Below are 26,973 nucleotides of genomic sequence, written 5' to 3'. Positions count from 1 at the left end.
TGATACAATACCGCAGTGAGAGCCAACCACCAGTAGAGGCAAGCCAATTGCAAGCCAATTTATTTTCCCTTTTGTATGGCTAGCATACTGGCATAGTATGTCACTATCCTTTTTACCCTTTCAAATTAATTTATTAGTGAACGGAGCAGGCTGCAGCCTCAACTTTTTCCAAAGTCTGTCTCTGAGTAAAGCTTAGGGCTAGTGGCCAGTATTTCTTCAGTTTTTTTGTTGCTTAATGCTGACAAAGTATACTGTATTTGTTGTCTTTCTGATGCCTGATTCTGTTTTTTTTTTTTTTTTTTTTTTAAATCTCTGTTTGAGGTGCTGTTCCATCCAGAGGTGGGGGTGGTGTCTTCTTCTGCAAGCCTCCTGTCCTGTGCACTGGTATGGACGTCTAAATTTCCTGTATATTCGTTTTGTCAATTTGTCAGTAGCATGACCCAAGCAGAGGGTCACCCCTTTGAGTCTGGTCTGCTTGAGGTTTCTTCCTCAAGTCATCAGAGGGAGTTTTTCCTTACCACTGTTGCCTGTGTGCTTGATCTGGGGGTTGGTAAGGTTAGACTTTACTTGTGTGAAGCGCCTTGAGGCAACTGTGTTGTGATTTGGTGCTATATAAATGAAATGAAAAGAAAAAAAATTGACAATAACAATAAAATATAGCTAAGAATGAGTTTGCCCAGCTAATTCCAACACCTCTTTTATGTTGCAAGGCTTAATGTAATGTCTTATTTCAAGATGTCTTATCAAGTGAATTTTCACTTGTTCCAGTGGCAGATTTTTTTGCTTATTGCAAGCAAAAATATCTTGTATTAATTTTTTCTTTTTCTTTTTTTTTACTTCTTTTGATGGGCCCGTTTCTGGTGCATCTCTTCTCACTGACTCAGTGAGAAGAGAAAAAAACTTGGAGTTTATGTTGGAGGCTAAGAGAAAGGTTTTAAGAGTGGCCACATTTTGTATTGTTGTAGATATAGAAGAAAAACTGTGTATGTCAGTATGTTCTTACAACAGAATGGGGGATGCTGTCATCGGCCATGACTCCTCCTGTATCCATGGGCGGAGTAACAACCAAGGAGTCAGCCTGAGATTCCATGGTGGGGGGGCTGGCACCCAGAGGAGAGCGTACTGTGACACTGGGCACACGCTTAGGTGTGTTTTTCACTGCCTGACGGGCTGAAGAGAGAGAGAGAGAGCGAGAGAGAGAGACAAAGACACACAGCACAAATATTCAGCAAAGAATCATGTTTCTATAATTGTCTCAAAGTAGTCATTTGATTAGTTTGTGTTGTCATTATGATTTAAAAGAGTAAACACAGTTGTTTGACAATAAATGGCTTTACACAACCACTAACCATAAGTGAAAAAAAAGTTTGTCATTCATAGTGTAAACCAACACGTTAATGTGACGTGTGTTGGTGTTTACAGATAAATGTGTTTTTGTAAAATATTCCATTTTTACAGAGCCCTGGAAGTGTCACTGCAAAATGTTTTGCATGTGGAGAGAATGTGCACTCACTTTATTATATTGTGCGCACGTTTTATTATATTGTAAAATGTGCGCTCAATATTGTCTTGACACATAAATGTTGGCTACTCGTCCTATTGACGTTTCAAATCCCGCAAAACCTCGGAGAGGTCGCCACGCTGTGAGATAGATCTCAGTAACATTGAGAACTGCTCTTTAACGTCTTGTTCTTTACAACACTGTCTGTCCTCTTTGTTCGAGACTAATATATATATATAATATGTCTGAAATTTGGTTTGCGTTTATTAAATTCCACGCAGATTAAATGTAACAGACACGGATTATTTGTTATAATTGTTTTAGCAAGTTTTCAGGGTATCATGCAGCAGTCTCTTATTAATGTGATGAAAAGCATAAAAAAAATTATTTACAACTGTCATCGTGTTGATTCTCTAAATGTTTGACTGCAGCGACTCTCTGGCACGCAAGGGATAATGGGATAAGTCAACAGGGCGAATGAACACTACTGGCCAATAGATGACAGTAGAGACCTTGAAAACTTGCCAAAACAAAATTCCAGATAATCTGTGTCTGCTACATTTAACATGCATGGAATTATTAAACGCAGACACAATAACGTCTATGAACCCAGAGAATATATTCACGAGAGTTTTAGGCACGAGAGTTTAATGCTGTTGTCTGTAGAACCTGTTCAGAGTGTCTGAAATGCATTTCTAATGTCGTGAACGTACTGAGATTACCCTATCCTACCCATAATGCACTGCTGGGCACAGCATATATCCACACTAAAACCTTAAAAATTAGCGCATTACTTTAAAACTAAAACATATATCTGATATTTTCACTTTATAAAACTTCAGACATGATGTTAATTTAAATAACTTGTCCGAAATTAGTTTGGTTAAAAGTTGAACCATAAGTTAAAAATGTATGCCTCTGGATGACTTGGGTGATATTGCCCGTGTTTCGGTACGGGGATAAGAGAAATTAGGGGTTTTTTGTGGGACCAGTTGTCCTTTGTCTGCAGAGGATAGAGTGGTTTCTTCTTAAAGCAGCTCTTCTCTGTTTTGCAGAGGGTAGAACTACACATCAGCTAAAAAACATTTAACAGGTAGGTAGGTGCTCAACTGATTTTAAGTTTGATCAACATTTGTAGCTGTTCATTTGTAGCTGGTCTAAAAATTATCGGACAAAAATTTATTGCAAGATAATTAGTCCGGTTTTTAAAGTTATATAAAAAGATAATCCGATAATGAAAACATTATCTTCGATAATTATTGGTTATCGGATTATCGTAACTGTGCCCACCACTGATATTAAGAAGCCTGATTTACTTTATACCCAAGGCCAAAATATGGCCATTGGGTATTACGAATGCAATGCGTCCGTGCGTTCGTCTGTGCTCAGCATAAGTCCAGTCCTATTACTCCCAGGGTCTTCAAATTCACAAGAAACATTCTTGGGACACAAACCTTGGACAAGTTCAAAGATGGCTAACCTTGACCTATTTTAAGAGGCCAAAAGGTCACATTCTATTTCCTATTTTCATGCTCATATGGCCTAGGGTATTTTAGCATTGTGTTATATTTGTATTTGAAATGGCATAAACAAATTAAAATGTGTGAAATATCAAGTAGCCAATACTTTTGGAGGGCACTGTATATATTATGCCATTCATACATAATAGTTACAAATATTTATGTTCAGTTACTGACACCAAGTTGCATTTTGACACAGATAGCAAATTATTTTTGGGAGGAAATACACCAACACTTACATTGTCTGAAAAACCTCAGATCATTTAAAAGATAGGACTCTGATGGAAATACTTCAAATCAAATCAATTTTATTTATATAGCGCCAAATCACAACAAACAGTTGCCCCAAGGCGCTTTATATTGTAAGGCAAAGCCATACAATAATTACGGAAAAACCCCAACTGTCAAAACGACCCCCTGTGAGCAAGCACTTGGCGACAGTGGGAAGGAAAAACTCCCTTTTAACAGGAAGAAACCTCCAGCAGAACCAGGCTCAGGGAGGGGCAGTCTTCTGCTGGGACTGGTTGGGGCTGAGGGAGAGAACCAGGAAAAAGAGATCAATCACTAATGATTAAATGCAGAGTGGTGCATACAGAGCAAAAAGAGAAAGAAACACTCAGTGCATCATGGGAACCCCCAGCAGTCTAAGTCTATAGCAGCATAACTAAGGGATGGTTCAGGGTCAGCTGATCCAGCCCTAACTATAAGCTTTAGCAAAAAGGAAAGTTTTAAGCCTAATCTTAAAAGCAGAGAGGGTGTCTGTCTCCCTGATCCGAATTGGGAGCTGGTTCCAGAGGAGAGAAGCCTGAAAGCTGAAGGCTCTGCCTCCCATTCTACTCTTACAAACCCTAGTCTGAGAGCGAAGCGCTCTATTGGGGTGATATGGTAATATGAGGTCCCTAAGATAAAATGGGACCTGATTATTCAAAACCTTATAAGTAAGAAGAAGAATTTTAAATTCTATTCTAGAATTAACAGGAAGCTAAGGAAGAGAAGCCAATATGGGTGAAATATGCTCTCTCCTTCTAGTCCCCGTCAGTACTCTAGCTGCAGCATGTTGAATTAACTGAAGGCTTTTCAGGGAACTTTTAGGACAACCTGATAATAATGAATTACAATAGTCCAGCCTAGAGGAAATAAATGCATGAATTAGTTTTTCAGCATCACTCGGAGACAAGACCTTTCTAATTTTAGAGATATTGCGCAAATGCAAAAAAGCAGTCCTACATATTTGTTTAATATGCGCATTGAATGACATATCCTGATCAAAAATGACTCCAAGATTTCTCACAGTATTACTAGAGGTCAGGGTAATGCCATCCAGAGTAAGGATCTGGTTAGACACCATGTTTCTAAGATTTGTGGGGCCAAGTACAATAACTTCAGTTTTATCTGAGTTTAAAAGCAGGAAATTAGAGGTCATCCATGTCTTTATGTCTGTAAGACAATCCTGCAGTTTAGCTAATTGGTGTGTGTCCTCTGGCTTCATGGATAGATAAAGCTGGGTATCATCTGCGTAACAACGTACGTCAGAAAGATTGTAGACTCAATGCTGTCCTGTTCTATAATGTTTGAATGTAATACTTCCATTTGCTTTTGTACTTTATAAAAGTTCATGAATCCTGAACTAGAATCTGTTTAAAGAAAGTCACGTTTTATTATCCAGAAGTGTGGACACAAATCCCATTTGGTCTAGAGGAGTTGAATGAGGAATACAAACACAGCCTAACAAGAAGATGAGCATCATTCATCCATCCATTTTCTTCCGCTTTATCCGGAGTCGGGTCACGGGGGCAGCAGCTCAAGCAAAGCCGCCCAGACCTCCCGATCCACACACACCTCCCCCAGCTCCTCCGGGGGAACCCCAAGGCGTTCCCAAGCCAGCCGAGAGATGTAGTCCCTCCCAATGGGATGTGCCCGGAACACCTCTCCAGCGAGGCGTACAGGGGGCATCCGGAAAAGATGCCCGAGCCACCTCAACTGACTCCTTTCGATGTGGAGGATCAGCGGCTCGACTCCGAGCTCCTCCCGAGTGACCGAGCTCCTCACCCTATCTCTAAGGGGGCACCCAGCCACTCATCTCGGCCGCTTGTACTCGCGATCTCATTCTTTCGATCATGAGCCAAATCTCAGGACCATAGGTGAGGATCGGAACGTAGATCAATCGGTAAATCAAGAGCTTTGCCCCCCTACTCAGCTCTCTCTTCACCATGACAGTCCGATACAGCAACCACATCACTGCAGATGCTGCACAGATCCGTCTATCGATCTCACGCTCCATCCGTCCCTCACTCGTGAACAAGACCCCGAGATACTTAAACTCCTCCACTTGAGGCAAGGACACTCCACCGACCTGAAGAGGGCAAAGCACCTTTTTCCGGTCGAGAACCATGGCCTCGGATTTGGAGGTGCTGATTTTCACCCAGGACGGATCACACTCGGCTGCAAACCGCCCCAGTGCACACTGAAGGTCCTGATTTGATGAAGCCAACAGAACCACATCGTCTGCAAACAGCAGAGACAAGATTTTTTGGTTCCCAAACCAGACCCCCTCTACACCGTGGCTGCGCGTAGAAATTCTGTCCATAAAAATAATCAACAGAACCGGTGACAAAGGGCAGCCCTGGTGGAGGCCAATGTGCACTGGAAACAGGTTTGACTTACTAAAGGCAATGCGAACCAAGCTCCTGCTGCGGTCGTACAGGGACCGGATAGCCCTTAGCAAAGGACCCCGGACCCCGTACTCCCGAAGCACTCCCCACAGGGTGCCCCGAGGGACATGGTCGAACGCCTTCTCCAGATCCACAAAACACATGTGGACTAGTTGGGTGAACTCCCATGAACCCTCGAGCACCTGATGGAACGTGTAGAGCTGGTCCAGTGTGCCGCGACCAGAATGAAAACCACACTGCTCCTCCTGAATCTGAGGTTCAACCGTCGCTCGAATTCTCCTCTCTAGTACTCTGGAATAGACCTTACCGGGGAGGCTGAGGAGTGTGATCCCCCTATAGTTGGAACACACCCTCCGGTCCCCCTTCTTAAACAGAGGGTCCACCACCCCGGTCTGCCAATCCAGAGGCACTGTCCCCGATCGCCACGCGATGTTGCAGAGGCGTGTCAGCCAAGACAGTCCCACAACAGCCAGAAACTTAAGGTACTCAGGACAGATTTCATCCACCCCAGGAACCTTGCCACCGAGGAGCTTTCCAACCACCTCAGTGACTTCGACCTGGGTAATTGATGAGTCCGCCTCTGAGTCCCCAGTCTCTGCTTCCTCTTCGGAAGACGTGACGATGGGATTGAGGAGATCCTCGAAGTACTCCTTCCACCGCCAGACAACATCTGCATTGACAATGGAGGTGGAGAACATGGTCCATGGTCCACTCGGACTCCATGTCTCCAACCTCCCCCGGGTTCTGGGAGAAGCTCTCCCGGAGATGGGTGTTGAAGACCTCGCTGACAGAGGGTTCCGCCAGTCGTTCCCAGCAGACCCTCACGATACGTTTGGGCCTGCCAGGTCTGACCGGCTTCCTCCCCTCCCAGCGGATCCAACTCACCACCAGGTGGTGAGCGGTCGACAGCTCTGCCCCTCTCTTCACTCGAGTGTCCGAGACACGTGGCCAAAGGTCAGATGATACGACTACAAAGTCGATCATCGACCTCCGGCTCAGGGTGTCCTGGTGCCATGTGCACTTATGGACACCCTTGTGCTCGAACATGGTGTTCGTGATGGACAAACTGTGATTAGCACAGAAGTCCAACAACTGAACACCACTCGGGTTCGGATCGGGGAGGCCGTGCTTCCCGATCACCCCCCTCCAGGTCTCACTGTCGCCGCCCACGTGGGCGTTGAAATCCCCCAGGAGAACAATGGAGTCCCCAGTCAGAGCGCTATCTAGTACCCCTCCCAGGGACTCCAGGAAGGTCGGGTACCCTGCACTGCTGCTCGGCCCGTAGGCCGAGACAACGGTGAGAGACCTGTCACCGACCCGAAGGCGTAGGGACGCGACCCTCTCGTTCACCGGAGTGAACTCCAACACATGGCGACTGAGCTGGGGAGCAATAAGCAATGCGACCCCAGCTCTCCGCCTCTCCCCGTGTGCAACGCCAGAATAATGAAGCATCCAAAACCTCACCAGGAGTTGGGTACCAGAGCCCAAGCTGTGCGTGGAGGTGAGCCCGACTATCTCTAGACGGTAACTCTCAACCTCCCGCACAAGCACAGGCTCCTTCCCCCGCAGCGAGGTGATATTCCACGTCCCAACAGCCAGGGGCTGTGAGCATGCACCGGGCCGCCGGGCCACCCGCCCTCGACCGCCACCCAATCCTCTCTGCACCCGACCCCCATGGCCCCCTCTGCAGGTGGTGACCCCACAGGAGGGCGGGCCCACGTCGCTCTTTCGGGCTGAGCCCGGCCGGGCCCCATGGACTAGCATCAAAGCTATTTAAAAAAAAAAAACAAAATCGCATCAATCACATTGAGATTTTCTTAAGAGATGAGCATGGCTGAGGGGGTGCGTACCATATGTGGCAGAATGTGGTTTGCACAGTCCCCAGGTTGCCTGCCAGTGTAAGTCTCTCTCTGTATTTGATTCCCTGGTTGCTGTCTCTATATAATAACAGAGGTTGAAAACTGTGTGTACAACCCCAATTCCAATGAAGTTGGGACGTTGTGTAAAATGTAAATAAAACAGAATACAATGATTTGCAAATCCTCTTCAACCTATATTCAATTGAATAGACCACAAAGACAAGATATTTAATGTTCTGAATGATTGATGTAAGCAAAGTCTAAGAAATAGTCATTGATTTGGAAATGTTCATGTTTTCATCCCCTGACATTTCCCGGAAAATGCTGCAGGCCTTAAATTTAGGAAATTACATATGATCCGACTAGTCAACTAATCACAAAAATAATCGTTGACTAGTCGACTATCAAAATAGTCATTTGTGGCAGCCCTAGCTAGTTAGAAGGAAAGGTGATGTAAGACAGTGGTAAACATACCACTGTCCCAGCTTTTTTGAAACGTGTTGTACGTATCCATTTCAAAATGAGCAAATATTTGCACAAAAACAATAAAAGTTTATCAGTTTGAACATTAAATAGCTTGTCTTTGTGGTGTATTCAACTGAATATAGGTTGAAGAGGATTTGCAAATCATTGTATTGTTTTTTTTTTACATTTTACACGTCTCAACTTTATTGGAATTGGGGTTGTATACATACATAGACACACACACATACACAGTGAAGAAAATAAGTATTTGAACACCCTGCGATTTTGCAAGTTTTCCCACTTAGAAATCATGGAGGGGTCTGAAATTTTCATCTTAGGTGCATGTCCACTGTGAGAGACATAATCTAAAAAAAAAAAAAAAACAATTCGGAAATCACAATGTATGATTTTTTTTTTTAAATAAATTATTTGTATGTTACTGCTGCAAATAAGTATTTGAACACCTACCAACCAGCAAGAATTCTGTCTCTCACAGACCTGTTAATTTTTCTTTAAGAAGCCCTCTTATTCTGCACTCTTTACCTGTATTAATTGCACCTGTTTGAACTTGTTACCTGTATAAAAGACACCTGTTCACACACTCAATCAATTACACTCCATCCTGTCCATCATAGCCAAGACCAAAAAGCTGTCTAAGGACACCAGGGACAAAACTGTAGGCCTACACAAGACTGGGATGGAGTACAGGACAACAGGCAAGCAGCTTGGTAGAACTGTTATGATTATTTATTAGAAAGTGGAAGAAACACAAGATGACTGTCAATCTCCCTTGGTCTGGGATTCCATGCAAGATCTCACTTTGTGGGGTAAGGATGATTCTGAGAAAGCTCAGAACTACACAGGAGGACCTGGTCAATGACCTGAAGAGCGCTGGGACCACAGTCACAAACATTACATTAGTAACACATGATGCTGTCATGGTTTAACATCCTGCAGGGCAGCAAGGTCCCCCTGCTCAAGCCAGTACATGTCCAGGCCCATTTGAAGTTCACAAGTGACCATCTGGATGATCCAGAGGAGGCATGGGATTAGGTCATGTGGTCAGATGAGACCAGAACAGAGCTTTTTGGAATCAACTCCACTTACCATGTTTAGAGGATGAGAACGACCCCAAGAAAACCATCCCAACCGTGAAGCACGGGGGTGGAAACATCATAGTCTGGGAGTGATCTTCTGCAAAGGGGACAGGACGACTGCACCGTATTGAAGGCAGGATGGATGGGGTCATGTATTGTGAGATTTTGGCAAACAACCTCCTTCCCCCAGTAAGAGCATTGAAGATGGGTCATGGCTGGGTCTTCCAGCATGACAATGACCCCAAACACACAGCCAGGGCAACTAAGGAGGGGCTCCGTAAGAAGCATTTCAAGCTCCTGGAGTGGCCTGGCCAGTCTCCAGACCTGAACTCAATAGAAAATCTTTGGAGGGAGCTGAAACTCCAAATCTGAAAGATCTAGAGAAGATCTGTATGGAGGAGTGGACCAAAATCCCTGCTGCAGTGTGTGAAAACCTGGTGAAAAACTACAGGAAACGTTTGACCTCTGTAAATGCAAACAAAGGCTACTGTACCAAATATTAACATTGATTTTCACAGGTGTTCAAATACTTATTTGCAGCAGTAACATACAAATAAATTATTTAAAAAAAAAATCATACATTGTGATTTTAAGGTTTTTTTTTTAGATTATGTCTCTCACAATCAGTGGGATTGGCGACAGTGGGATTTTCCTTCCCACTGTCGCCAAGTGCTTGCTCACAGGGGGTCGTTTTGACCGTTGGGGTTTTTACGTAATTATTGTATGGCCTTGCCTTACAATATAAAGCGCCTTGGGGCAACTGTTTGTTGTGATTTGGCTCTATATAAATAAAACTGATTGATTGATTGATTGATTGATTGATTGACAGTGGACATGCACCTAAGATGAAAATTTCAGACCCCTCCATGATTTCTAAGTGGGAGGACTTGCAAAATTGCAGGTTGTTCAAATACTTATTTTCCTCACTGTATATATGTGTGTGTGTGTGCGTGTATGTATTATAGGTGTCACATACACAGAAGTCACAGTTTGGTTCACACAAGTTCCGTTTTTGAAAATTCATCAAATCTTTATTCAGTATTTTTATCTACAAGCACCAGAGAGCTGTTGTCAGCCACTTTAACACTGTGAGACAAAGTTTAAATGTAAACTTTCTTTTTTCATTAAATGTTTCTGAATTTAATTACATCTCATGTCATTTGCGTTGGGATGAATTGACTGTGCATTGCGCTGTTTTGTTTTTTGCTTGTTTGTTTTTTTATGTCGCGTGATGTGTCGACCCAGGCCACCTTCAATATTTTGTCCATATTTTTAGCCTTGTCTGTCTAAACTCAAATGATCAGACTGATCTCATCTGGGGACAGTAATTCAACGCAAATGATCAGATCAGTACACTTTTGCTTTTAGGTTCACATTTCAGAAGAAAAAGATCAATTCCATTTATGCCTCCGAAGTTTCTGGTTGTAATATTGTGGTTGCTTACTTCAAATGGCTGGCTCACTGTTCTCTCTGATTGCCTCACACACACAGAGAGCAGACTGAGGGGGGCTAAAATTTATTGTTTTTGAGTTACTGCTCACACAAGCTGGCTGGGAAATACTAACCCACTCACTTAGCCACCCACCTATTCAGCTACATTTTTGCTGGACAAGCCCTATGCCAAGGGTCACAAACCCTGCTCCTGGAAATCCCCTGTCCTGCCTGATTTCAGTGTCTACCTGCTGCAATCACGGACAATTAGTCAAGTCTGGTGTTTCGTAGCTCTTGAAGGGCTGAAGACTCCTGAGTCCTGACTCAATTAATTAGCAGTGGTTGGATCAGGGAGAGTTTGAAAACATGCAGAGCAGATATTATCCAGGGTTGATGACCACTGTCCTATCCTGTTACCAACGCTAAGATACATCGTACAATTGAGCAAGAGGGATCAGGAGTGAACCTACCCTGATAGGCTGTTTCTGTAGCTTTCCTCTTCTGTTCTGCTTCATCCTCTTCATGCTTTTTCTTTCTGGGGTTGGGAAAATAAACCATTTAAAAACTGGCAGCATGTTGAGAAAGAAGGAAAAAGTAGGATTTTGGCTGAATTCCAGGATTAACGGGAGAAATTCTTCAGTACAACTACTATTAGGTTATATTTAACAAAATAACACCAGCTACTTCCTTACTCAATGAACAGAGACTAGAGGTTTATTATGTTCAGCCAATTTGGCTGGAAAAGGAATCAATAGGTTAATCATCTTAGTATTTTACACTGACAAACAGAGAACAGCTAGATATTGAAATCTGGCAGAAAAAAGTTGGACTCACACATTTTCATTCATTACATTTGTGATGTTTTGATTTGAACATGCGATTTCAAACAGTAATTATAAAAATAATGCAGTCCAAAGCCAAAGTTCATCTGACACGCTACTTGTTTGCGTACAATATATATTCATTGCAGTAAATATTTTGGGATAAAATACCTGAATTAAGAAAACTGGTCCACCTCTGTACATGTAATTGACAAATATGATGTATTTAAAAAAAACAACAAAAATCCAATTATCTCCTCCCTGAATATGTCAGACCAGAATTCTTTCCTTTCTTCATATGGTGTACTACGACATTGCATGAGGTTTCACTGAAATTCATGGTGGGCGCACATGGTGATTTCTAATAACTCCCACAACAATTTTTGTTTGCAGGGGGTATAATAAATGGTATTAACCAACATAAAAAGACGTGTTCAGAGTCTTACTGTGTGATATCTGCCCATAGTTCCTTCAGTTGTGAGTCCATGTGACCTGTCTGTATCAGATCCACTTCTTTCTTCAACTTCCTGTTCAGACAGTAAGCACGGTCAGTTAAAAGTCATGTTTCGCATTTCTCAAAGGTTTTCTTTAATGCACCTGTATTGTTCTTGTGTATCTCGCAAGAGTTTCTTCAGCTCCTCTATCCTCTCAGCGGTCAGTCTACGAACAATGACATCCTCAATGGTCTCGACCACTTCACCCTTCTCGCCACGCTTACGTCTGGTGCACAAAAAGAGCATGTTAAATATTCCACAGTGGTTAAAAAAAATTAAAGTTAAAAGGAACCAAAAACAAATTAAGTGTTATGATTCATCAACAGATGTGAATGGGTGTATTGCAGCACTGACTTTGGTGCTTCTGTGGCTTCCAGCAGCTCAGAGTATTTGGAGGCACAGTGCTGAGAAACAGAGAAAATTTGAAGACAACAGTGAGTCCTTGCTGTTTAGGAGGACTCATAGAATCAAAGTGTCATGTAGGACATTTGGTTTCTTACCTTCTGTGAGAACCAGTCGGGTGGACGACCAGGCTCAGAGAAGGGTTTTATGGCTCTGCTCACAGACACCCTGGAGGACAGAGATTATTCAGAAATGAATGAAGCCAAAAAGTGATTTATGGAAAACAAAGTCACAATCTATAAATATCAGTGCAGGGAACAAGCCCTCAGACAGAAAACCATCAGATGGAGGTATTTTAATTGGGGGGGAAAAAGCTGAATATAAGATTTGCCTATCAGTAGATGATGTTTTAATCTCACACTCTCATCACTCATCTTTAACTGCTTATCCATGAGCGGGTTGCGGCGCAACAGCTCCAGCAGGGGACCCTAAACTTTCCTTCCTTTATGTTTTAATCTATGGATTTTAATTAAACCCAGACAGCAGCATACCAAAATTGAAGTTTTTATTAAAAAAATAAATAGTGCAAGCTGACCACATACAAACCCTGAATTCTTTCATTATTCTGTACAAGACATTAAACATTAAACTAAACATTTCATTAACTGGGAAAAGATTATTTCAAAATTTGCCTGAAACAGCAGGAGGCCCGGATGTATGCCTGAGGCTATGATAAAATTAGAATGTTGTACATGTTTCACCTTGTGTTAATCACACAATTATTTGAGTTACTGTTACCTTCCTGCCATCTAAACCAGCCCATTCTAGTGTGGCATTCTATTTACAAATTAACTTTTACCACCAAAACTGCAGATCATTTATAGCTTTCCAAGTACGGAGTGAGTGGTAAAAACAGCGGTTGTGTATTTGTGAGTAGGCTGTGTCTGTACCAGTTCTGGTCGCCACTCCTCATGACAGAAGAAGCCAAGCACAGTTTCTCTCTGACTGACCAGGGCTCCGTTGGCCCCACATTTAATATTTTATGTTCTGGAATGCAAACAAAAACAGTACAGGTAAATAAACACCATGTCCGTGCATTTGTGGCAGCAGTGCGCTTGTGGGAAAAAGACAGAAAACCCTTATTTAAAAGGGAGACATGTAAGTCATGCCAACACATAATATATACAAAGAAATTACCAATTTTCTTAAACTACTTTTTATTACAGAATCAAATGTTTTTTATTCATTAAACAGTATAAAACTTCAAACTATTCAATTTAAATAGCTGTACATTAAAACAGAGAAACCATCTTTTTCTACATTTAGGAAGCTTAAGACGTATATTATTAAAAGAGTTTTGCGGGGGGGGGGGTTACAAGAATTTTAAAATTGTCAGTGCTGTGGAGGAGCCAGACTATCATGACTGGGTGCTTTGGACAATAAAGCATTTGCAAAACTATCCTTAAAATAAAAGGGTCTTTCAAGTAGAAAGGACAGTAACATGATGTGTGTCATGTCTGCTGAAATCATGAATCCTAAATGGGTCATTCTGTGTGAAATCATCAGGTGCCTCCCAGGTCACCGACTGGAATTCTCATGATTTTTTTTTTTTTTTTTTTTTGCAAGTACCTACATATGTCTGATGAACACATGCAAAATATTTCTGCTCAATTCCAAGTACTTGTTTTTAGATATTTTTTGAATAAGGGTACCCATAATCCTATTTTTCACTCGCGAATGCATTTTGAGCTTTCCTTCTTTTTTAAAAGGCATTATCTCAGCTAAAAATGCAGATATAAAGCTCAAATTTGGAAAACACCCTGTTTGGGCACCCCAGATACAGTAGTAAATTTCAAAAATGGGATACAGAGCTAATTTTTCATTCTGTAGCATCACAAAAATGGCAGTTTGTCCATTCTCGCAAAAAATTACAAAATTTCAAAAAGCTGTACTAAAGAAGGGATTCAATGGATAATCTTCATAATGTCGAATAGACATATCTAGGGTACTAGTTATATGTGTGTAAAACATTGTGGTCATAACTTGAAGGGTTTTTCAATTATTGACTCTTGAAAATCAAACATGATCGTAGAATGTCAAAAACAGGCCTCCAGTCTCTTAATGATTTGACCATGTGGGCAATTGCTCAGCCAATTCATACTTTTTTTGTGGAGAGCATATTGATATACCATCTCTATGTCAATTTTTTTTTTAATCTAGCTCAAATGCCTTCATAGTGAAAAAAAAAAATTGCAAAGTAGGGTACCATAAATGGCGCGAACAAATTTTGAACCTGTATTTGCATATTCAGAAAGCAATATATCAGCTCTGAATGGAAGCATAAAGCTCAAATTTGGTATTTACAATATTTGGCCCCCCAAAATAATGGATCAACTTTGAACGACAGATTACTGACCTTATTTTTTCTTTCATGGCATCATAAAATTAGCAATTCAGTCATCAACGCAATTTTGTTACAAAGTTTTGAAGAGGTGTACTCTGAGAGTAAACAAAGATAACTTTGATATTTCAGACTCTACTTGAGATGAGCATGTAATGCAACACAAATGAGACACATTACAACAGCATCCAATAAAATGTGTGGTGAGCTGTTTAAAATGGTATATGGACTGCATTTATATAGTGCTTTTCCATCTGCATCATAGGGAGGTGATGGTCTAGTGGTTAAGGTGTTAGGCTTGAGACCAGAAGATCCTCGGTTCAAATCCCCGCCTGACTGGAAAATCACTAAGGGCCCTTGGGCAAGGTCTTTAATCCCCTATTGCTCCCGGTGTGTAGTGAGCGCCTTGTATGGCAGTACCCTGACTTCGGGGTGAATGTGAGGCATAATTGTAGAGCAGGTTATGGTTCTGAGTTGGCCACTGATGCGGGATAGAAAGTTTTGGATGACAAGGTAAGCCCATACAAAGCCTAACAAATCAAATAAATTATTGTCAAATAAAATTGGGTCTTGCTACTAAAGATGGAGCCTCATCAGTCTAACTGTGTTGAGACAGGAAGCTACAGACTTCAACTAGTTGCAAACTATGTAATTTAAAGGGCATATGTTATTTAATGTCCTGGTTAGCAAGTATTCATGATTGTAAGTCTATCTGTGCACATGCGCTGAAAACGTGTGGTTGCTGATACAGTTTATTGATAATTATTACTGACGGAGAAACTGGAGCGTTTTGAAGCATTGAATCAATATGAAGAAATTGTGTTGAAATGGTTCAGTGTTTGAAGCATTTGATACAATTAAATATGGCAACATCTGCTGGCCAATCTTTACATGGAACAATGAAACAGTCAGGCATTTAAAGGCATTAATAATATACTTGTGTTATAATGTGATGTCATAGATATAGAAATTGTGAAATATTTGTTTAACTAGGGACTGTTATGACCATAGTTGTACAAAATGAAGGGGATTTGGGGGCTTCAAAGGTTTTTATTTAAAACAAGATCATTTCAGCGATGTTAAGCTTGAGTCTGTTTCTCTGCTCTCCCGTTTTGAACGAGACTCATGCAGGAACAGAAGCTGCTAGCATATGTAGATTTTGTCCAGCTTGTAAGAGTTGGATAAACACCTGCCTCCATCTTCCCTAACTCTCCTTGAAAATTCAATGCAGAAAATGGTTCTGGGAGGATTAGCATAGCTAAAATCCTTCAGCTTCTGGGGGCGTCACCCCCCAGACCCCCCAACCAGGGCCCTCTTTACCTCCAGTCACTTGAATCATTTTTCTTTATTTGCCTCTCACATGCCTGTAGATGAGCCTGCTAAAATATTTCAGAGAAAGGAAGGATCATGGACGTGGAGAGAAGAATCAAACACAGTTTCCCTTCCATTATTACTTTTATTAGGAAATGAGGACTGTTTTTTTTATTAGGTTTAGGGTTACAAATGTTCGGCGCACGCTATGCGCATGCAGAGTCTCACTCCAACCAAGGTTCCAAATTTGGCAACCCTGTTGCTGTAATTCCTAAAAGGTTAATGATATATTTTTGTTAAAGGCCCTTAAATTAAACCTGAAAGTCTACAGAAGAACATCCAGACTAAAGGATGGGTATCGAGAACCGGTTCCTTTCAGTTATCGTTAAGAAATGATCTGATCCACTGACATCAACAACCTTTCTGCTTAACGATGCCCTTATTGGTCCTTCAGAGTGGCCGTTGTTTTTGGGGGTGTTTGTCAGGAAAATGATCATTTCTCTACATTGATTACAAACCCTGCAGCGGGTCTGTAATCAACTTTTCTACGGCGCAGCTTTGAACCTTGACCCAATTGAAGCAGTGATTCGCAGATCGAAGCAGTGATTCGCAGATCGAAGCAGTGATTCGATCTGCTGCTTCGTTAATTCATTGTTTTATTTCGCTTTATCTTAATTTTTCCCCGCTAAAACCCTAAAGTGAGTAATAATTACCTTTTTTATGTGAAACCGGCCTGTTATGGTCTTCTGAAAAAGTTGACAGATGTATAACTTAAAAGCGGTACCGATGCTAACGCATTAGCATGTCTATGGCATTTTCAATGTTAAAGTTAGCATTAAACTGCTTGCATCTCAGCACGTTTGTGTGCATTTGTTTTCTGTATAATAATAAATGGCTCAGCGTTCGTTGTCATAAAAGAGTCAAATTGTAATTTTTTTTTATTTATTTTAATTCATATATTAATTCATATATTAATAGTAATACCAACAACAACAATAACAGTAATAACATAATAACTAATAATGATAAAATACAATTTTAGAGAAAGAGACAAAAAGAACCTGATAAAACAAAACAACAGAAAAGATAAAACCAACTAACAATGAACATGAATAAATAAACATAGAAATAAATAAGTGTTTCCTGTGAACACCTAGTGACTCTTACACCTCCACTTCATCCCTGTTTTATCTAAGTTTAATGACAATTTGTTTCGGTCAAACCATATTTTCAATTTGTTCATTTCTTGAGACGTAACAGTGTCATTTCCTCCAGAACTATCTATGAAGCTAGAAAACTGAGCATCCTCGTAAGAACAGAATACTACTGGAATGAATCTGAATAAGGAAAGTTGTTTTTTCCTCACCAAAATGGATGCTGCAAATATTTTCGTGAGGTGGTGTTGGGGGGTAATTTTGGGTTTCAGCTTTTTTTGTTTTTCACCACTTTCATCCCTGAATATGTCAATCGTGAGTCACTTTTGTGCGGATTAAAGTCACTAACTGGGACTCCTGTCTTGTTGCGGGAAAGAAAAGAGAATCGTCCTCCGTTCTGTTCACACAGCTCCAAACGCTGCACGGCTCTCTGCCGAGTCAAGTTAGAATGATCGAGTCAGTCGGAATTAATAAATTCAAAGCGAAACGCTGTTTAAATGAAATGACACCTCTTTCCAAACATTATAATACAAACAAACAGCAATCGATCAAAATGTTTTTTCCTTCCAAAATGAGACATCCTGCGCTGACGTGCAGCAGCCGGCTGAGCTCAGCTCAGAGATACGGAGAGACATTCATGCCAAAATGTCTGAAAGAAAATGCTTTTGACAAAAACTACAGATTTTATTTATTTTTATTTATGTCCAGAGATCAAGGATCCAGTGACCAATTTAAAATGTTGTTGACATAGAAAACCTCTAAAGCCTACTTTTAGTACACAGAAAATTCACAAGAGGTATCGATAAGAGAATCGATAAGGAATCGGATCGATAAGCATAATCGATAATGGCATTGATATCAATAAAATCTTATCAATACCCATCCCTAGTCTTGACTTAAACCACTGTTGTGTGCACAAAGGTAATGTTGTTGTCCATTCGGCTGCTCCCGTGTTGTTTGGGGTCACCACAGCGGATACAGTCAGATCCGCAATGGTATTTGGCACAAGTTTCATGCCGGATGCCCTTCCTGATGCAACTCCCGTTTTACCCGGAGAAACACACACAGACGGTGGTGTTCCAAAGAGGTCTCCCATCCAAGTACTAACCAGACGCTGCACTGCTTAGCTTCTGAGATCTGATGGGATCAGGCTGACACAGAGCAGACCGGCTTACTAATTACAAAAATTGTGTCATATTGAAATACTTATGGACCTGATCGAGTTGGTAAAGACACACGGAACATAAGCAGCACAGATGATTTCCAGGAACAAATTGAGTGACCAGTGGACTTGAAAAAACTAAAAAACTAACAGGTTTCACATCATGGCACGATGAACAGACATACCTAATAAGTGGGTAACACTGATATAAGTTCATATTTTGGAGCGAATACACTTTGATCTAAAGTGAAACAACCTCTTTATTCACATTAACATAAGGGATTATTAAAAGAGCGAAGCGGCACGAAGCTCGCTGTTATGGTAGAGGAAGGCGCAAACCGGAAATGGCACAAAAAATAAATAAAAAATCTCCCCAGTGGCGAAAAACCCGCAAACCGGACAACATTTTCATAAAAAGCCACAAGCCGATGATCGATAGCCATTTTGTTTAATGGTTCCCTTATCGGTCCCTCAGAGCAGCTTTTGAGGGCGTTTATCGGGAAAATAATAATTTCTCTACGCTGATTGCAGACCCTGCAGCGGGTCTGTAATCAACTGCTTCAGTAACACCTCCGCTTTGAAGCGTGAACCAATGAAGCAGTACTCCAACTCGCTGCTTTGTTGGTTCATTGCTTCGATGCTTTTCAGAAGCAGCGAGTCCGCTTCTTAACCCCTCTCAAAGAGATTTAAAGATGTCAATCATGAGTCACTTTTGTGCTTATTAAAGCCACTAATTGGGATTCTTGTCTTGTTGCAGGCAAGAAAGGAGAATCATCCTCCATTCCATTTGGACAGCTCCAAACACTGCGCCGCTCTCTGCTGAGTCAGGTTAGTCAGAATTAATAACTTCAATGCGAATCGCAGTTTTAAATCAAATCACACCTTTCCAAACGTTGTAATACAAACAAACTACAATCGACTAAAACGCTTTTTCCTCCCAAAATGAGACGTCCTGTGTTTTTTATGAATTACAATGATGCTGACTTGCAGCGCAGCCGGCTGAGCTCAGCTCAAAGGTGTGGAGTGATATTCATGGCATTAATGTCTGAAAAGAAATGCTTTGGACAAAAAATTACAGATTTTGTTTATTTCTATTTATGTCCAGAGACCGAGGATCCAGTGACCAATTTCATATATATTTACTTTAAGACTCAATAAAATGTTGTTGACATAGAAAACCTGTAAAGCCTACTTTTAGTACCCAGAAAATTCACAAGAGGGATAAGGGAAATCGATAAGGAATCGGATCTATAAGCGGAATCGATAATGGCATTGATTAGACCCATCCCGAGACCTAAATGACAAGGTGAGATGCTGAAGAGATTTGCTCGTTCATGTCCGCGACATATACATATTACGGAAATATACAGAAATGTCATTATATAGCAAATAGTGAAAGTTCTTGTTTACAAACCTACCTTTGTTGATATTATCATTGTGCCGAAAAAAAAAACTGTTTGCTTGCACGTAGGGTTGCCAACCGTCCCTTGAAAAACGGAATCGTCCCTTATTTGGAAATAAAAGTGTGCTTTCCGTATTGACCTGAAACGGGACGCAGTTTGTCCCGTATTTCTGTGAGAATCAAAAAGTCTGTAAAATGTCAATGGAATTGACTGGCGCTTTATATGGAAACTTACGGTAAATTTGATCCCAGCCTCTCTCCTGCTTTTCACCAATGAGCTGACAGACACGAGTTGACAATACAGAATCACTCTTATCTCATTGGTCGAGGGAATCTGCTCGCAAGAAGATACCGACGTCATGAGCCGACGACGGTCGCTGGACGACAATAACAAAGCAGCATGGCTGATATCGATGCAGACACCGACACTAGCACTGCAGATATGCCTACAGACAGCAATGTCTGTAACGTCGTTACTCCTCCTCCTAAAAAAAAAAAAAAAAAAAAAGAATGCAAAAATACAGGGGCGAATGAGAAAAGGAAAATGGCTGGGTGGAAAAGGTGCGCGACAACAGCTATAAGTATTGTAAGTATTGTTTACTTTTCAGACTTTATTTTTTGCACTTTTTATCACACTAAATGTGTAAATGTGCACTGTTACATTGTTTTGGATGATGCAAATTTTCAATTGTTTTTTGTTAATTTATACAATTTTAAGTTAAGCACTACAGAGAGATTTATTTTTAAAGAATTTTTTTTTATTTTATGCTTTGAAGCAGGACAGAATGCTCATATTGAAATTGTGAGTGAAAATTTATTTTGCACTAAAAATAAATTGCTAAATAATAATTTGTTTTCCACGTGTTCATATTAGAACAAATGCACATATGCATCTACTTAAATTCAGGGTCAAGTCAACAGTCAAATGGTTAAAAATCGTTTCACAAAGACGCTGGGAAGGGTGAAGGCAATGGTCAGTCGGCCCTGGCGAGGTGTCCCTTATTTATTTTTCAGAGAGTTGGCAACCCTACTTGCACGTTGTACTATAAAGACGCGGGGTTTTACGTGTTGGGGTAAGTTTCACTTTTAATATAAGCTCGAAGCAGCAAATAAAAAAATATAAACGTAAGGCCTGACTTTGCAAGCCTGCAACATATAATCAAAATATCGACGCTAACGTTAGCTTAGCATTATTGATATGCGGGGGAACACATTCACGAGACACAGTCACACATAGACCTAACGCTAAATTTTACCAAAAAACAATGTGTTGGATCGAAACAAAACTAACAAAAGTGCAACATATAAATATAAGAAGACGCACAAAGTCACTATATAACGTTCAATAAAACTATAGAATGATGGAGAAATTACTCACTCCCAAGACCACTCGCCATTTTTTTTTTTTTTTTTTTTTTTTTGATAAGGCGGTGAGCACCACTTCCGCCGGACATATTTCGATGGTGCACACGCGCCATAACATCTTAATAATCTGCATTTATTAGTATGACGTAAGTAAATCATCAATTTTACAGTAAGTTTTCTTCAGGCAAGTCAGGGAATGGATACATGAACAAGTCACTGAATATGTCTTAGAGTTCATTCACATAAATTATTAGCAAACAATATGGTAAGAAGAACAGAAGAGGTTCATTATTTAACGTGGGGAGCCAAATAAAGCACTTTTATCAGCATCTTATTTCCAGATGAGCCCACAGCACGTGTCTCTCATTCCTCTCCCCAGCACATGCAGTTATACAGCTTCATGATGAAGTGGTATAGAGGAGGATTTTCTTGAAAAGACGTGAAAGTTTAGCTCCAAATTGACAGAAGGTACATCTGAGATACAAGCCAACATTTCATCTGTTTTGGTGAAAGAAAATCCTTCTGTACTCCACTATGAAGCAGAGTGGTGATGCAAAATGCAATCACAGCCACAGAAGCCTAGAACTTCTGGCTTGTCTGGGTATCTTGGTGCACAGTCACTCAGTTTTTGAGAACTGTCTACTCCATGCAGATTTACCATAGAGTGCCGTATTGTTTGTATTTCTCAAGACATATTCAGTGGCAGCTTCACCATCAGAGAGCCTCGTCCACAACCACCACAAAAGACTCCAAGCTGTCAGTGATGTTAAAGGGGACAACACACGGTATTAAGACCAGGTGTATGTAAACTTTTGAACAGGGTCATTTGGGTAGTTACCATTGTCATTATGATTTAAAAAGAGTATACACAGTTGTTTGACAATAAATACCTTCACCCAACCACAAACCATGAGTGAAAAAAGTTTGTGTCATCATTCATAGTAAACTATTGAGCATATATATATATCTATATACGAGGTCTATTAGAAAAGTATCCGACCTTATTATTTTTTTCAAAAACCATATGGATTTGAATCACGTGTGATTGCATCAGACAAGCTTGAACCCTCGTGCGCATGCGTGAGTTTTTCCACGCCTCTCGGTTGCGTCATTCGCCTGTGAGCAGGCTTTGAGTGAGGAGTGGTCCACCCCCTCGGCGGATTTTCATTGTCAGGAAATGGCGGAATGATTTTGGCTTTTTTTCCATCAGAATTTTTTCAGAAACTGTTAGAGACTGGCAGCTGGAAACCATTCGAAAAATTTATCTGGCTTTCGGTGAAAATTGTACGGGCTTGACAGAGAATAAGGACTGTTACTACAACTTTAAGGACGGCTTTAAGGACGCTCGGCGCGCCGCGCTCCGTGCCGCTATCGAGAGCCACAAACCACCGGATCATTTCTAAACGGATGGCTCTGTGGATCCGAGACCGTCGTGTGCACTTTCTCTGGTTATCACAAGAGCTGGACATCAACCATTTTCCGGCAGATTTCACTTTTAACAAGAGATTTTGTCATGGAAAGCCGAGCGGAGGCTTCGCGTGTCATGATGGATTCGCTGATGAAGCGAGACAAAACCACCTCCGTTTTGGTCTCACAGGACAGCTTTGAGATGGCGTTCAGACAGCTGTCTGTGGTTTTTCCATCGAGTGATTATCCGAGAAATGGTGGATGTGCCTGGACATGCCAGAACATGTCCCGTGAGGCTTCATCACGGCGTTGCTGTGCGCCATGCGGCACCGCCGCGACGCGCGAAGCCTCCTCTCCTCTTTCCATGACAAAAACTCCTGTAACAGTGGAATGTGCCGTTCATTTCCAAACTGGACGCTGTGTTTTGTCCAGGACGTCGACTGACTAGCACAGGAATTGTGAAAAGACGTGGACATCAGCACTTTTTCGGCACATTGAGACAGACGAGGAATTCCGCTCGTCGCGGTGGTGCCGCATGGCGCACAGCAACGCCGTGATGAAGCCTCACAGGACATGTTCTGGCATGTCCAGGCACATCCATAATTTCTCGGATAATCACTCGATGGAAAAACCACCGACAGCCCTGTATGTGTATATATATATATATATATATATATATATATATATACGAGGTCTATTAGATAAGAAACCAACACTTTTTTTTAACTATATGGATTTGAATAACGTGCGATTACACCAATCATGCTTGAACCCTCGTGCGCATGCGTGAGTTTTTTCACAAGTGTCGATGACGTCATTTCCCTGTGGGCAGGCCTTGAGTGAGATGTGGTCCCGCCCTCTCGGCTGAATTCCTTTGTTTCTGGACCTGTGAGGAATATCCGAGTGGACACTATTTGAGAAATTAAGCTGGTTTTCGGTGAACAGTTTAACGGCTGATGAGAGATTATGGGGTGTTTCTGTCGGTGTAAGGACTTCCCACAGAGCGGGACATCGCGCAGCGCTTCCAGGCGCCGTCGTCGGCCTGTTTCGACCTGAAAACATCCTAATTTAAGGCTTAATTCACCAAGGACGTCGTGAGAGAACAGAGAAGATTCAGAAGAGGCCGGCATGAGGACTTTATGCGGACATTCCACTGTTTAAGGACATTTTGTAATGAAAGACGTGCGCGCAAATTGTGCGCACGTCTTCCGTGTTGAAAACCATTTGTAAAATTCAGGCGGCTTTTGATGACTTTCAACAAGTGAGTAACTGAGAAATTGTTTAACAGCTTGGGCATGTTCCAACTTGCCTGTTAAGGTTTCCAACGGAGGTGTTTTTCCTGTCGCGACCCCCCGCGGTCGGGTCCAGCCCGACATGCGACTCTGCCCGCACATTCTTTCATTACAAAATGTCCGTTAACAATGGAATGTCCGAATAAACTCCTCATGCTGACTTCTTCTGAAAGTTCTCTGTTCTCTGACGACTTACTGGGTCAACAGAGCCTGAAATGTGAAAGTTTTCAACTTGAAACGGCGAGACGCTGCCACCTCGAAGCGCAGATCGCCATCAGGCACCGTGGGCCGTCCTTACGGCGACACTACCAGACCAAAATCTCTCATCAGCCGTTAAAATATTTACCGAAAACCAGCTGAATTTATCAAATGGTGTCCACTCAGTTGTGCCTTACAGTTTTGAAAAAATTTTGATCAAACAAAGCAGCAGTCTCTGAGCCATTCCTAAACAATGAAAAAATCGACGAGAGGGTGGGCGACTCCTCACTCAAAGACTGCCCACAGGTGAATGACATAACCGACAGGCGTGAAAAAACTCTTGCATGCCCACGAGGGTTCAAGCATGTCTGATGTAATCACACGTGATTCAAATCCATATGGTTTTTGAAAAAAATAATAAGGTCTGATACTTTTCTAATAGACCTCGTATATATATACACTCACATATGATGGATTCAAGTGGACCAGTGAATTTTGTAAGTTAGCCCGTTATATGTATAAAACAGACAAAAGCCATTATATGTGTAAAATGGAGAAAATCCGTTATACGTATAAAACGGACAAAATCCATTACATGTAGGTAATGGATTAGTTACAGTCAGGAGGAGCCATACGATCAGCGTGGAATCCTGAATCGGGACCTGTCTCATTTAATGACCGAGTCAAAACCTGCCTTAAATAAGCGCCACACATTATGTCTATTAAAAAGATTACATCTGGACGAATCACTCTTTATTCTAAGTCAGCTGTGGAGTGGTACCTTTAAATCCTAAAGCCTGATTTATTCTTCTGCAACTCTGTAATTCTGTGGCCATGCATTAACGTCAAAAGAATCATTTCATGCAATTTGCCGCAGGAGCAGTGGCGTTTTCTGGATTAATTTGTCCCTCAATGAGCTCCATGTTGTGTGGGCCGCTGAAGAGGAGGTACTGCTGGCCCACCACCACAAGATGGCGCCCTGCTTGAAGTGCGGGCTTCAAGCACGAGAGGGCGTCGGAGCGTCCGGGAGTGACAGCTGTCACTCATCATCCGTACCAGCTGTCACTCATCCACTACTCAACACCATCACCATAAAGGCCGGACTGCAACTCCACCTCCCCGCCGAGAAATCAGCTACCTTGGAGGTATTCTCTGCTGTATTTAACGCTGACTAATAGTCTGAACTTCTTTGCAGCCGTTTTCCTGTGGGATTGCCTTATCTGTGGGATTGGCGTTTGGTGTGATCAGCGACTGCTTCGCTTCACACCCCAACCAGATAAGTGGTTAGACAGGAGCTGCACGAGTGTGTGATTGGAGGTGGAGGTGCTCCCTCCTTACTGAACACAGACTGTGGGATTACTGAGTGTGCGTACTCACACTCACCTGTGCTGTTTCTATTCTCTGCCAGCAGTACCAGGTCTGACAGCTGAAGACGGTGACCACCTGGGGACCCAGGACTTGGCGGCTCCGGTGTTCTTCAGGTCCGTTGGCGGTGAGGGCCGTGTGGGATCCGGCTCGGTTCTGGATGGGCGTCTCCTATCCTCAAGCCTGCCCACACGTCACCCAACGTGTAATTGACTGTAGTCCCAAACTGATTGTTGTCTGTATTCCGTTGTGCACAATTTACAACATTAAATTGTTACTGTTTGGCTTATCCATTGCCCGTTCTTTTACGCCCCCTGTTGTGGGTCCGTGTTCCTACACTTTCACAACACTCCACTTGTTTATACAGTCATCAACCTCCAAACCAAAGGTAAGGCATACAATTTCCTCCATTGAATTGTGGGTCATTTGAGTGTCTTTTTGCCGACACTGTGTTGTGAACTTATATTTGCGGACGTTTCTGCCAAACATATTTGATCCATGATTGAAATTAAATCAACGTGTGTACTGCAAAAAATTTAAAAATATGACAGGTGAGGAAGGAGTGAAACCAGAAAAGTGACAAATCACAGCCCTTTGTGGTCTCAGATTTACCAGGTGTGCGGATTCGCAGCCCCGCAGAGGGCTGTGAGCTAAAGCTCTTTGGTTTGTCACACCCAGGGATATGTGTGAAACTTAACACCATATTACAGTGAAGGCAACAAGTAGCATTTTGTTAATAATCACCGGCCTTGAATTATGCCCTGCCTCGTTTAGGCACTGTGTCTGAGCACAATTTGAAAAAAATGAATAGACCATATTTTAATCACAGAAATATGGTACACACTTTCCTCAAATCGGCGAGTGTCAGGGTTAACCTGTTTTAGACATAGGCCAAATGCCAATCATTTTAATCAAAGCAATTGCCAACATTTGTTTTTGTAATGCTGATATCTTATAAATGTAATATTTAATGGGCTAAAGTTTGTCCAGCAGAACTATAAGAGGTGGACTCCCCAAACTAAGTGGAAATACTTGGTTAAAAGACAAACACAATTGAAGTCCTTCATGCAGACGTTGTTTTGCAATCAAATTTATCAATGAATCAAAATTGAGGTAGTGGTGTATTTCACTGTTTTTACATTGCAATTTTACAAACGTAAAATGAATGTATTCAGACAGGAAGGCAAACTGGGTTGTACAGGACAGTCAGGTGCTTAACAGTTGAGAACATAAAGTAGCTGAAGAAAGGGATTAAATAAATAGAGATGGCCAACACATATACAGGGCTGGAAATTTGAATCTGCCTGGTCATACCCACAGCCTCAGCCTAAGCATGTTGTTGTTTTGCTGAGTGTGCTGTGGCTGTGCTGAGTGTGCTATAGAAAGGGATTAAATAAACAGAGATGGCCAACACATATACAGGGCTGGAAATTTGAATCTGTCTGGTCATACCCACAGCCTCAGCCTAAGCATGTTGTTGTTTTGTTGAGTGTGCTGTGCTGTGTGCTGGACCAGAGACCTAACTGTGCTGGTCAGCAGGCCAGCAACAAAGCTTTATACCTATAGCTGTGTGGGCTAGGCTCAGCTCAAAGCTATATAGCTGTGGGTGCTAGGCTCAGCTCAGCAGCAGTGGCAGCATGAAAAGCACATGGTACAACACTGTATGGTCTTACATAAAAGGCTATTTTGGGGGTAATTTTCAGTTAAACTTCTT

General features: G+C 41.7%; 1 protein-coding gene across 2 annotated transcripts in view; it reads right to left on the bottom strand.

The window, feature by feature from the left end:
- The window catches only part of brd8 (bromodomain containing 8), an 86,885-nt gene extending 65,848 nt beyond the window's left edge, over positions 1 to 21,037 (bottom strand). For both annotated transcript variants that reach the window (XM_034181404.1, XM_034181405.1), the window contains exons 1-8: positions 21,011 to 21,037; positions 13,153 to 13,249; positions 12,361 to 12,430; positions 12,215 to 12,264; positions 11,964 to 12,086; positions 11,813 to 11,893; positions 11,016 to 11,080; positions 1,004 to 1,170 (exon numbers count right to left, since the gene is read on the bottom strand). In XM_034181404.1, the coding sequence (XP_034037295.1) occupies positions 1,004 to 1,170; positions 11,016 to 11,080; positions 11,813 to 11,893; positions 11,964 to 12,086; positions 12,215 to 12,264; positions 12,361 to 12,430; positions 13,153 to 13,249; positions 21,011 to 21,029 (672 nt within the window). In that variant the 5' untranslated portion in view covers positions 21,030 to 21,037. The remainder of the gene's footprint in view (positions 1 to 1,003; positions 1,171 to 11,015; positions 11,081 to 11,812; positions 11,894 to 11,963; positions 12,087 to 12,214; positions 12,265 to 12,360; positions 12,431 to 13,152; positions 13,250 to 21,010) is intronic.
- Between the last annotated feature and the right edge of the window lie 5,936 nt (positions 21,038 to 26,973).

The sequence above is a fragment of the Thalassophryne amazonica genome, chromosome 11 (assembly GCF_902500255.1).
Source record: "Thalassophryne amazonica chromosome 11, fThaAma1.1, whole genome shotgun sequence".
Lineage (NCBI taxonomy): Eukaryota > Metazoa > Chordata > Actinopteri > Batrachoidiformes > Batrachoididae > Thalassophryne > Thalassophryne amazonica.
Note: the sequence above shows the minus strand (reverse complement) of the source record. Positions and strands in the feature narration are given on the sequence as shown.